Source organism: Geotrypetes seraphini, chromosome 10, assembly GCF_902459505.1.
Source record: "Geotrypetes seraphini chromosome 10, aGeoSer1.1, whole genome shotgun sequence".
In the NCBI taxonomy this organism is placed as follows: domain Eukaryota; kingdom Metazoa; phylum Chordata; class Amphibia; order Gymnophiona; family Dermophiidae; genus Geotrypetes; species Geotrypetes seraphini.
In genome coordinates this window covers 43,568,451-43,582,073 of record NC_047093.1, presented here as the reverse complement: position 1 = coordinate 43,582,073, position 13,623 = coordinate 43,568,451, and the positions used below count along the sequence as shown (strand labels likewise).

Here is a 13,623-nt window from a genome sequence, read left to right as displayed (position 1 = left end):
TTAATTTATTCCACAGAGTTACTCCTATGATGGAAATAGCAGAAGATCTTGTATTCTCATAGTGCACTTTTGAGAAGTCTGTCAATTTCAAACATATCATGCCCTCAGATTGAAAGAGCCTTGGTAAATTGCCATAGCCTGTGATAGATACCAGGGAATCCCTTGGTAAATGACTTTGAACACCAACATTAATGTCTTAAAAATAATACGTGAACACACAGGCAGCCAATGGAGTTTCTTTAACCACGCTGTTATATGTTCAAACTTATTTACACCGCAAATTAACCTCACAGCAGGGCTTTACATTGAATTGTTGTAATCCCTAAATAAAGGGCATAACATTAGTCCAACTTTGAAACAATTATCATCTGCACTACTATACGAAAATCATATACAGGTGACATCGGCTTCAGTCATCTTAACAATCGCAACTGGAAGAAAACAGATTTAACTACCGAACGAACTTGATCCTTCATGCTAAGGGTACAATCCAGCCAGACCCCTAAGATTTTCAACTTTCTCTGTATTAGTAAGGTCTGGTTACACACCTCAATCTCTCTAGGCCATTGCAGATCATCCTTTCTCCCAATCAACGTAACTTCCGATTTTGCAAAATTCAAAACCAATTTGCACTTAATCATTCACGCTTTTCATATATCCAGTTAATCTTTCACTCAACTCTTTTTTTTCTTAGCTTCTCTTTCAAATGTCTCAACTCCCTATTTTCAGTTGTAGACTTTGTATTGAGATTATGAGATCTGATATGTTTTCCTGTAATTTTTTATTGATACTTTTTTGCTGTACTTGTATCTCATTTACATGAGCAAGTGTATTCTTGTGAATTAATTTCAAATTTCATAAATGAAAAATAATCAGAATATTAACCATATTGTAGTAGACTGATCATATCAAATGACTGAAATTTATTATTTCTAGTAGTTTATTCTGTTGATTAGTGCAAATTTGGGCTAATCACAAATGTTACGTTTACAAACACTTCAAATACAGCGATACAATTACTGTATAGAGTACAAAAATTTGACCATGTTATACGGCTGCTGAAAAAATATCACCAGAGCAGTGAAAATAAACCTCCACCTCTTAAATCTGCTGACCACGATGCCCAACTACAAAACATTCAGGAAAGAACTGAAAACCATACTATTCAAGAAATTTGTCAAATGATCTAACCAAATCGTATTGACCCTTCCCAGATCCCAACACATACTATAGCTATCAACTTTGTAATCTCTCTGGGAATGCCCAGGTTAATTTCTTGTTGTAAACCGCCTAGAACTGAAAGGTATTGGTGGGATAGAAGACACCAATGTAATGTAATATAATAATGTTTAAACTTCTTATAATGGCATTGAAGGCTCTAAGGATGAGCACCCCTCAATACTTGACTACTTTAACAATACTGTATACTCCCAGAAAAACCCTTAGGTCTTTCAGTGACCATCGTTTAGCACTTCCTAGTCCTAGATTAGCCAGGCTGGAGTCAACCAGATATTAACTTCAGCTGATAAAGAATTCAGCTGTTAGATTAACTATTAGAGTGAAGAAATATGATCAACATACTCCATTGTTGATGAGGTTGGGTTTTTTTTTAAGCAGTTTATTGTCAAAATATTTTTAGTGAGCTTAACAAGAAGAAACAAAGGCCAGAGAGAATACAAAGAACAAGCTCACAATTTATCATAGAAATCAGAACAAACTGCAACCCCCCCAACCCAACCAACCCCCCAGACAACCCCCCCAGGTCCTCATTCGGGCCACAGACAATAAATAGCATGGACCACCGGTGAAATCAGGGACAACAACTCAGCCATAGATTAAAAGGAAGAATAGAAACCAAAATATCAGCAGTTCAGTAGGTGGCTACGAGCCAGGGGAGTCATGGTGTTCCAAAATGGCTCCCTTATGCGCTGAAAGGAGCGGCCATGGAGAGAGGAAAAATCAAATGCATCTCGGCATTCCCACATCAGAAGCATGACCATATGACACCACCAAAGGGAGTAATCACGTGTTTCCACCTCCAGCCACTTGAGTAGAATGCATTTGAGAGCCACAAGAATAGTCCATCTGAGGAAAGCAGCAGTCCCACCTCTGCGGGGAAAATAATGGAGAGACGCACCAAAGAAAAACAACGGAGAACATTGTATAGTAACATGCCAGAAAACTCCACAAAAAAAATATATCTTCCCAAAATGACCTAACAGTAGGACAGGTCCAAAACATATGTCCCAAACCCGCCTCAGGAGCCTGACATCTAAGACAGGCAGCCGATGCTCGAAAACCAGAGAGATAAGCCCTCTTAGGAGAGATGTACAATCTTAAAACTAATTTAAATTGTTGTTCCCAAAAGGTAGTATATTTACGATAAACATATAATTTTCGAACAGTTTGTAATATCACAGTATCAGACAATACAGTATTGAGATCCCGAGCCCAGGCATCTCGTAATCTAGCGTGGCCAAGCAAAGGGGACTCATCCTTCAGGTGGCAATGATGGAATTTAAGTGGAATGGGGAGCTCGGAGCCAATGGTGAAGCCGTAGACAGCAGCTCCTGACAAGAAGCCGTTAAGTGATAGGATGGCAGGGAAGTAAGGTAGTGATGAATCTGCAGATAGGCAAAGCCATCAGTGGAAGGGAGACCAAAATCCTCCCGCAGCTGAGCAAAGGATTTGATCCTGCCATCATCTTCCACCAACTGATTAAGCAGTTTATATAAGTTTTAACGTATTGAGTTTTCAGCCCAGAGTATTTCTTAAACTCATTATCTTTACTTATATCTTAACGGACATTGAATTGACAGCAGCGTCTACTCAAATTTCTATCTACCCAGAAGTATTTGATTTAAACAAATGTTTTACTCTTCCTTCCAATTCCAAGTAACTAAGCTTTGGAATACATTCCCTTTATATCGGACACAAATTTCTGCATTTTTGAATTTTTCTTGGACAATGAAAACTTTATATTTTGATAAATATTATATTGCTAATACTTGTTATTTTAGTATCTGATGTTTTAATTTTATAGCTCCCGATGTGCTCACCAGTATTACATTTTGTATGTTGCTTAGAACCTAAATATTGGTGATTAGGCAACTAACAAATATAAAGAATTGAATAGAATGCTTTTTCTTGTGGCACCTTTTGAATGGAATAATTCGCCTGCTTAGATTAGAGGTGAACTGTCTTTGTCTAAATTTAAAACACAACTAACTGAAAACATTTTTCCAAAAAGCTTTTGAAGGTTTAGATTAGATACCAGTGGCCTGCCTTGTTGAGATAATCTTCACAGTGCATTTTTTTTTTATGGCAGTTAGTCTGTTTTTATGGATGAATATTTTATGAATTTTTCCTATAATTTTAATGGAGCTCTTTTTTTCTATCATAATTTGGATTGGCCTGTATTTGCAGAAAAGATGATACAGAAAATATAAATAAATGAAATGAAATTATTCTGTAATATTTAAGTAAAATTGATTTTTCCAGTATCTACTCAGCTGTGTATACAAATTCATTCTCTTGCCCCTCCTCCCACCAATACCACACGCATAGATTTTTTTTTTTCCTCTTAAAAGGACTTTTGAGATTCACAGGAAGGCTAGTAATCTATTTTATGCTACTGTTAAGAATGAGAGGCATTTGGTTGAGAAGAGAATCCTGTCCTGGTGCTCAGGAATCCTTATTCTCGGGGGAGAGATTTGACTGGAAAGCTCAGCTGCTGCTTGAGCTTGTGATACTGCTTACAGTTCAGCCCTTTTTGTATTTTTCTCCTGGTCGGCCCAGGTGGGGGGTTGTGTCCGGCAGGAGAGATTGGGCATCTCTCCTGCTGCAATCGTTACCAGTGCAGGGGAGACAGGTTGCCTGGACTGCTGAATTGATTGCGGCCCGATTCGGAACTTATACCTGTTTTGACTTGGTCTAAGTCAAAACGTATAAGTTCTGTCTGGCAACCTGTCAAACTTTTTTGATTATGGCTGCCAGATGACTAAGTCTAGGTTGGCCCACCTCCCGTCCAACTCCCGCTCTATCTACTCCTACAAAAATGCCCCTTTTCGCTCTGTGCGTACAGCAGCACTGAAAAGGCCTGAGCTGGCTTTAGATACATCTAAAACCAGTTTTGATTGGTGCTTGGACAATCTGTTTTTTTTGATCATCCAAGTACCGACAGGCAACTTTTTGGAAGGTTTTTAAAAAAAAAAAATAAAATTATGAACCCAATAGTGGCATAGTATGGAAACTGGTGCAAAAGGTTGTTAGTGTCACAAAATTTGCAACACACCTTTTCAGCTGATGAAAGTCTTTTCCCATTAGGCTCTGTCAGGTGATGTTGCCCATTTTTAAGGCGCATGTGCTACAGATAAATAACTAACTCCAACCCATCTGTCTTTCATTCCCTCTAATTCCCCATGTGAGCACTGTGTATAGATGCCTTTTTGTTGTATGTCTGTCAGATTTAGAGCTAGGATTTTAGCGCGCACTATGCGGCTAGAACTAACGCCAGCTCAATGCTGGTGTTAAGGTCTAGTAGACGCAGCAATTCAGCGTGCGCTAAAACCGCTATCGCAGCTTAGTAAAAGAAGCCCTTAATCTCTTTCAACAGCGACTCTGTATTCCATGTTTGGTATAAGCCTAGTAGCGTTATAGAAATGATTAGTAGTAGAAATAGTAATTTTGTTCCCCACTCTTCCCCCCCCCCAAAAAAAAAAAAAAAAAGAGGTATTTGCATATATAGAATTTTAAAATCAGGTTGAAATGGCTTTGGGAAATCCACTGCTTATTCCTAGGATAAGCAACATAAATTCTGTTTCACTACTTGGGATCTTGCTAGGTACTTGTGACCTGGGTTGGCCACTGTTGGAAAGAGGATGCTGGGACCTTCATTCTGTCTCAGTGTGGCAGGTCTTATGTTCTTATCTATATTTTTCAAAGTAGAATGGGGTAGGGGGAGTGAAGAGGAACAAAATTAAGTACGCTAATTTTACTTTTTGAAACTATAGCGCATGCATGTCTATGATGAAACCGTCCCTGGAATTATAGGGGCAAGTGTGTGTGTCTGATGAAAATGTGTATACTCTTCAGGCAACAAAAAATCCTCTTGATTTGCACACAGTTGACTTGCATTAACACTATTTTTTACCTGTATAATATGGAAATTAGGGCCAGATTTACTAAGATTTGTCTTCTGTGTCTGGGGAAGAGGAAAACCTCTCCAGAACTTCTAGTCTCCATCCTTATCAGCAAATCATAGGCTAAAGTGTTGAACAATAAAATGTACCTTCCTGCATCTATGCTCTCATTAAGCTCAGCAAGTTGGGCACAGATGTGAAAAATTAAGAATTCAGTTTGGATTGGGTAATGCCAGCTTGCAAATTTATTTGATATGACACCATTCAGAATAACAATATAACATCAAAAAGAATAGTGTCGGCACTGTTTGATGTTTGGTTTGTTTGTTTTCTCTCTCTCTCTCATTCATTTCCTATGAATTTATAGTTCCTTTTCCTTTTTCTTGATGGTTATATTCTGTGTTTGGCATCAGCAAAAGAGCCCCTATCTGCCAATCAGATTATGGTTGTCATCCATCAGCATCTAAGCTCATATCTTTCGATTAAAAGTGGTTTAGAGAACATACCCTTCTTAGTACTCGGTGATCAGTGACAGCATCAGCAAATATTCTGTAGCCCAGTTAATGCTGGAATTATTTTACAGTGTATTCCTTTATTTAGAAATACCTTAGGAATCCATGTACTGTATCACTTATAAGGAGGAATTTAAAGAATCTTGCATGGTTAGAATTCTGGGTTTTTTAAATATAAGCTTATTTACAAACCTGCAAAGATCAAAATAGTAACAGACTATTTTTAAATTTCACTTAATGCTTTACATCTGGGTCACAGGAGTGTTGGTTTTGGAATTCACTAGAGCAGTCCCTTATGTTTGAATGACTTGCAAAACCCTGACTTGCTCTGTAACTTCATTGTCTCTTGCTTGTTGCTCATGAAAGATTCAGTTAAACTGTCAGTATAGCTAAGTGGATAACATGTTGAACTAAGAACCTTCTGAGCTCAGGTTCTGCACAAAATCTGAGTACCGTATTTTCACTCATATACCGCGCACCCGTGTAAAATGCGCACACTGGTATAGCGCGCGGGAAACTGTAATTTATGTAAAGAAATTTTTATATACTGCACACACCCGTATACCGCGCATGCCGCCTCGACTCTCCCGTCGCCGCCCGACTCCTTTCGCCCGCCCCGACTCTCCTCTGGCCACTCCGACTTTCCTTTCGCCCGCCCCGACTCTCCTCTGGCCGCCCCGACTCTCCTCTCCCCCTTGAAGTCCTGTCCCCACCCTGAAAGCCTGATGCCCCCCCCCCCCCGACGTCCGATTTATCCCCCCGCAGGACCGCTCGCACCCCCACCCCGAAGGACCGCTCGCACCCCCGCAGCCTCCCCACCCCACCCCCCATCATGGAGAAGCTCCTACCGTTGTCCTGCTGCTTCCTCTGCCGGCGGTCCCGGCCCTTCTGTGAGCTCTGCATCTGCGCTGCTTCTTCTTCCCGCGGTCCCGCCCTATGTAAAAAAAAGTTGTAAAACGCGCTCACGCATATAACGCGCATGGTTATACACGGTTTGTAAAATCGTGTATAACGCGCGCGTTATATGCGTGAAAATACGGTATATAGCCACGATTGACACTGTAGGGAAGTATGATAGCATGTCCTTAACTGCTTGAGGTGCTGTTTTATTGGGTCCTAGTACTGGCATGTGCTATACTGGTGGCACTAAGTTCCGTTTATTGTTGATACTGCAGGGTGTTACTAGGTAAAGTGTTATCCGTTTGATTTGATACTGAAGGGTAGGGATAAAGGTAGTACACTTCTCCCTCCGGATTCGCGGGGGATAGGGGCAGAGCCGGACTGCGAATGGTGAAATACCGTGAATATCTTCTGGTCCGGCTCTGACCCACCCCCGCCTCCCTCCTGCCTTCCCCCTGGCATCCCGGCCTAACCTGGTGGTTTAGCGGGCTTTCGGGGCAGGAGCGATCTTCCTATAGGAAATAGGAAATAGCTGCCGTGAATTTCCGTAGTCTCTCGAGACTACAACGGGAACTCCCCACAGCCATTTCCTATTGGCGATCTACACGGGGCAGGAGTGTAGATCACTCCAGCCCTGAAAGCCCGCTAGACTACCAGGTTAGGCCGGGACGCTGGGGGGAAGGCTAAACTGTGGGGGGGGGTTTTCTTTTTTTTCCCCTCCCCAAAAAATCTCGAATATGTGAAATCGCAATTGCTGAAACCGCGAATTGGGAGGGGGAAGTGTAGTGCATTGTTTATAGGTTCATCTGTTTAAGATTGATGCTGTTCCAGGCTAGGTGCTGCACTGATAAAGGTATGTCCTTCAGTACTGGCACCACAAATGAATCATAGAAGAGGTATTGTCTTATCTCATGATTGTACTTCAGAGCAAGACTCATGCTACACTACTAGAGGTATTGCTAGGGAAGGTCATCATTTTTATTCTTTGCACTTTTTTTATCTTTGGCATCTTTTGTAGCACTTGTATTGTGGCAGTTTGTCTCTTTTACTCCTGTGATTAAACACCAAGATAGTGGTGCAGAATATCTGGATTTATTTAAGCCACAGCTGCCAAAGTTATTATATTTGTGATGTCCCATTTCTGTGGTATAACCCAAGCAGTTTCCATATTACTTACAGGTACTTGCTCTGTTCCCCTAGTGGGCTTCCATTCTAAGTTTTGTTCATGGAGCAGTAGAGGGGTTGTGGCTTGCCTAGGGTCTCAGGAAGCCACAGTGAGAATTAAGTCTGCCTATCATACTAACCATTAGGTGGCAACACCATTTACTGTGTTTCTTTAAAAAAAAAATCACTATATTGCTTATACACATTTCTAGACATATTTAACAAAAGGCTGCAGTTCAGAGTTTTACATCCTGGCTGGACACCCCAAAACAAACAGAACAAAGCACTGACCATCAAGGCTGAATAAGGGTTGATATATGCTTACATGGGGTAAATGTGCATATAGTTAACATAAACTTTATACCCTCTTTTGAGAAGCCTCAAAGTAATAGGATGGTGATAAGGATAGAAAGTACACAAGCTTGAAAGATGTACACTGCACAAGATCAGGTTATGCAAATTGTAGACATTCAGTTTGTCTATTAAGCCCTATATTGAAAATGCTTTATTCTGGTTTTCTGTCTTAGCTTTTCCAGAGCATAAACAATGTTAGGCTTTAGATGAAGCCACTGCTATAGCTGTTCAAGGGATGAACTGTTTGGTATTGGGCTCCATCTACAGCTGATAAATATCTCAGATTTAGACCATCACATCCAGTAGGGAGAGAGTGCAGGTATTTCAGTAGAGTCTACTATCAAAGGGAGCATTAGCTCTTAGAAATAGAATTTTTAAATGGAGGTAAATGTTTTCAAATTTTTTTTAACGATTAACCATGATGGATTCTGCAGGTTCCTACAAGTTTTATCTTGAGATAAAATCTGCATTTCAGAGCTAACGGAGAGAAATATTCAGTTATTTTAACAATAAATGCATGTTATTTATTATGTTAGAAATAATTGAACCATGTCTTTCTCATGCTTTCTAGGTTGGTATTTCATGCATATGAGGCCTAAGAATTGTATATTCTGTCTCTGGTTTATATGGTCACTTATTTAAATGAAGCTAGTTTTACAGTATGGGAGAATATAGCCTTAAGGTGAAAATATAAAACCAGTTGATGGATACATTTTGTCCTTTACCATTCTTTTCTTTATTCTGTCAGGGTACGAGAGTCTGCCATGACAAGACTAGTCGAAATAACACTTCTGTTGGTACAGACTAAACCAGAACTGATTGGTACAGATGTGTAAGTACTGTGCAGTCTTTTAAAGTTTCTTGACATTGCAGTCTCCTGGTATAGGAAACTAGATTGGTGGTGCAGTAGTCAATGGGCTATACCTGCCAAACCACTTTACCATTAATGTATCAAAATGGCACAAAGTACAAAAATGCTGCTGCTCAATGTCTTAAATGATGTTTTCTTTCTACCGAACATAAGAATAGCCTTACTGGGTCAGACCATTGGTCCATCAAGCCCAGTAGCTCGTTCTCACATGGCCAATCCAGGTCACTAGTACCTGGCTAAAACCCAAGGAGTCACAACAACATTTCATGCTACCAATCCAGGGCAAGCGGTGGCTTCTCCCATGTCTTTCTCAATAAGAGACTATGGACTTTTCCTCCAGGAAATTGTCCAAACCTTTCTTAAAATCAACTTTAGAATTTATTAGCCTGTGCCAAATCAAGGCGATGTTTTCCAAAAACATAATACATGAGAGGTATTCAGCTTACCATATGTCTATGCCATACTATATACTATATGGTAAAACTATAGCAGAGGGCATTTTTGTGAAAAGGACTGAGAATCACATATTAAATGATAGATGACTCCAGATTACTATATAGAATTTATCCTCAGGATTCCCTTCCAAAGCTCTTCTTTGAAAGAAACTTGCAGTGGTCTGATGTGATTATGGAAACAGCAGGTGGAAGGAGAGGAATGCTAATAAATAAAGGAAGGGGTTAAAAGACCTGAAAACTAAAAACAGGTTGAAGGTATAAAACATGACTGTCCTTTGCCATGCTGAAACTTGTTAACTACCATAATCTTTGTGTTGCTCATAGCGAGGCAGATATTTTATGTTTGTGCATGTGCACTTGGTCTTATGTGTGTACATGTAATGGCTGCTATGTCAGATATGCTCTTGAAGAAATGTATGCCTATTTCCTTGCACACTTAGGAATAGATATGTATGTATTGTAATAGCTGTTTGTACTGTGGCAGGTGAGATTTGCAATGTGTGAACGGTTTATACGGCAGGATCCACCATGCATCTTTGTAGCATCTGATTTGACCATATCAGTGCATTTACTTTGCAGCTGTAGACGGATGATGTGCTGCCTAGCCCAGCAATCAAGTGAGAAGATTGATCGTTTTCGAGCTCATGCTGGTTCTGCATTCTTGACTCTTCTACACTTCAATAATCCACCAGTTCCTCATATTCCCTATCGAGAAGACTTGAAGAGAATATTTCCAAGGTAGAACTAACCTTAAGCATGGTTTGCTTTACTTTTCAGCTCCACTAGAATGGCAATAAAAGCCTATTGCAAGATACCAGATTCAGAAAATAGTTATGGAAAACTGAATAGACAGAGGATGAAAGTTTCATTTATCAAACTATAGATTAAAGTAGGTGCTATGCTAGTTCTTTTCAACATATGGAGATAAAGATCCATAAACAAATAATAAGTGAGCTAGTACTACTGTTTTTATTGGACTAATTTAATACATTGATGATTAGATGTTAAGATCTGTGCTTGGTTCATAGGACAGTTCTGAGTGAGGGATATTGTTTTCAGGTTCCATTACAGTGGTAGTGATGGCTTTCAGTGCTCTAAAGAGCTGGCAATTAAAAGAACTGGGGAGGGAGAGGAGAGTGATGTTTGCAAGTAGTGTGAAAAAACTAAGGGAGTTAAACAAAACCACTTAGAGAGTCAACCACTTATCTCAATCGCATTAGGGGTCATGTCAAAGCTAACACGAATTCATGTTTTGCCCCTGTGGGGCTGTTTGAAGGTAATTCCCCCTGCAAATATGAACAAACATGCTGCAAATATGAAGTCTCTTAATAAAACTTAATGATTCCCCCCACTCTGCCTTGAAAAAGCCCCACGTGAATTTGTGTTGGCTTTGACATGACCCCCGATGCGACTGAGATAAGTTTTTCCACTGTGAATTTATGGTTACTGACATCAATTTATCAAATATAAGTGAAGTATCAGTCAAGTTAAACTACTAAAAATACAGGGTGGGCCATGGAAAAGTAACCCGTCTCTAATACTGGTGCCAGAAAGATAGTGTTCTCCCTGGAACAGCGAATAGTGATTGTGGAAGGTGCATAGACGTTAACGGGGACCACTTTCACCATCTGTTATAACTTGTGGGTAAGTGAATAAAAACAATCCAATTGCTCATTCATCTTGCCATACTATCACTGGAGGTGGGCTACTTTTCTGTGGCCCACCCTATATAAAATGTTATGAATATGAAGATATATAAGAAGAGAGTTTGCATTTATTGCTGTTAACTTGAGTTTCTCACCTTTGATGGTCCTCTATGATGAATCAAGAATGTTATTGGATACTAGTCTTATAGCCCGTTACATTAACGGGTGCTAGAATATATGTGTGTGTGTGTGTCTTTATTATTTTTTTCTCTCTCTCCTTAGATGCTTTCTGTATTTCTGTCTTTCTTTTTCCTTGGCTGTCCACCACCACCCCTTGCTTGCTCCACCTGTCCATTCTCCCTTCCTTTTACCTCCTCTTTCACTGCTCTCCTTATCCAGCAGCAGCCCTTCTCCCTTTATTTTACCTCCTCCCTGCTAGAATATATGTCTGTCTGTCTTTCTTTCTGTTTCCCTCCCTCCCACTATCTGTCTTTCTCCCTGCCCCCTATGCTGCAGCATTTCTGTCCCCCCCTGCATCTTTAAAAAGGTCTTACTTCACCACCCTGGCACCAAGGGAGGGAACCGGGCAGCCTCACCTCCATGGTAGAAACGGTGCTAGGGCAAGGGCAGAGTTTATTTATTTCCGTTTGCATCTTTGACTGGCATCAGACGGGCAGGATGGAGCCACTCCCCATGCTTCCTAGTTTGGCCGGACCGGGGAACCTGCAAGGACTGGAATGAAAGAGGGAAAATTTGAGGCGAACGCACTCCTAGACCCCCCGCAGGCGACAGCTGTAGTGATTGACAGCTCCTCTCTGACTAACTAAACTAAACTAAACTAAACCTTAGGTTTGTATACCGCACCATCTCCGCATGCGCAGAGCTCGGCACGGTTTACAGAGGTTGAGAGGAAAGGAACTACAAAGAAGGGATATAGGAGAGGGACTGAGAAGATAGAGAGGGGCAGGGTACTAGAGAACGGGAGGTGATTAGATTTTTGAGAAGAGCCAAGTTTTCAAGCGTTTACGGAAGGATTGGAAGGAGCTAGAATTTCTGAGCGGGGATGAGAGGTTGTTCCAGAGTTCCGTGGTTCTAAAGGGGAGGGATGTTCCAAGTTTTCCTGCGCGGGATATACCTTTTATAGATGGGAAGGATAGTTTCAGTTTTTGGGAGGGTCTAGAAGAGAGCGGGTTTGAGGAATTCCAGAAGAGTGGGATAACGGGAGGAAGGACGCCATGTAGAATCTTGAAGGCTAAGCAGGCACATTTATAGAGGACTCTGGAGTATACTGGGAGCCAGTGGAGCTTGGAGAGGAGTGGGGAAACGTGATCGAACTTGCCTTTTGCGAAAATAAGCTTGGCTGCGGCGTTCTGAATTAGCTGAAGTCTATGGAGGTTTTTCTTAGTTAGGCTTATATAGATGGAGTTGCAGTAGTCTAGTCTAGAGAGGATGGTGGATTGAACGAGGATGGCAAAATGAGAATGATGAAAGCAAGATCTTACTTTCCTCAACATATGGAGGCTAAAGAAGCATTTTTTTACCAGGGAGTTGAGGTGATCGTTGAAGGAGAGAGAGGAGTCTAAGATGATGCCTAGGACTTTGCTTGAAAACTCAAGCTGAAGAGTGGGGCCGGAAGGTAGAGGGATGGAGGTGGGTAAATGATCTGAAATTGGGCCGAGCCAAAGTAGTTTGGTTTTGGACTCATTCAGTTTCATTTGTACAGATTGGGCCCAGGATTGGAGGTTCGTAATACATGTGGAGATGTTCTCAGCGAGGTTCGAGATGCTCGCGTCGGTTTCGAGGAGGATGAGGATGTCGTCAGCATAGGAGTAGAGAGTTTCTAGGGGGGATAGATGAAGGAGTTTCAGAGAGGACATGTAGATGTTGAAAAGGATAGGGGAGAGGGGTGAGCCTTGCGGGACTCCACATTTCGGCTTCCAGGCGGGGGATGAGGAACCGTTTGTGTTAACGGTGTAGGAGCGGAAGCGTAGGAATTTCGAGAACCAATCAAGGACTGTGGAGCTTATGCCTATTTCGGAAAGTTGGAAGATTAGGATGTCGTGGTGAACGACATCGAAGGCTGCGGAGAGGTCGAATTGAAGAAGAACAGCGAATTTGTTGCGAGAATGGAATTGTTGTACCTTAGAGATTAGTGAGGCCAAGAGGGATTCGGTGCTGAAGTTGGGTCTGAAGCCGAATTGGTGGGGTAGGAGGATAGAGAATTGTTCTAGGTAGGATGAGAGTTGGGTGGATATGATGGATTCTAATAACTTGGTTAGGAGAGGGATATTTGCTATAGGACGGTAGTTAGATGGAATGGTGGGATCAAGGTCGGCCTTTTTCAGTAGAGGGGACAATGAAATGTGTCCCATGTCGGGGGAGAAAAGGCCCGATGTTAGTGCAGAGTTTATAAGGTCGGTGAGGGTAGCGATGGCCTGTGTAGGGATATTCTCGAATAGATAGAAGGGGAAAGGATCCAAAATGCACTTGCAAGTTTTTAGTTTGAGGCAGAGTTTGGAGACTTGCGGTTCAGAGACAAGCTCGAAGGCGGTCCAGGATCTGTCGGCAGGAATGGGGGTG

The 13,623-nt window shown here is 41.3% G+C and overlaps 1 protein-coding gene across 2 annotated transcripts in view; it reads left to right on the top strand.

Moving 5' to 3' along the window:
* The window catches only part of TBCD (tubulin folding cofactor D), a 487,835-nt gene that overhangs the window by 402,179 nt on the left and 72,033 nt on the right, over positions 1 to 13,623 (top strand). For both annotated transcript variants that reach the window (XM_033961208.1, XM_033961209.1), the window contains 2 exons: positions 8,820 to 8,903; positions 9,977 to 10,135. In XM_033961208.1, the coding sequence (XP_033817099.1) occupies positions 8,820 to 8,903; positions 9,977 to 10,135 (243 nt within the window). The remainder of the gene's footprint in view (positions 1 to 8,819; positions 8,904 to 9,976; positions 10,136 to 13,623) is intronic.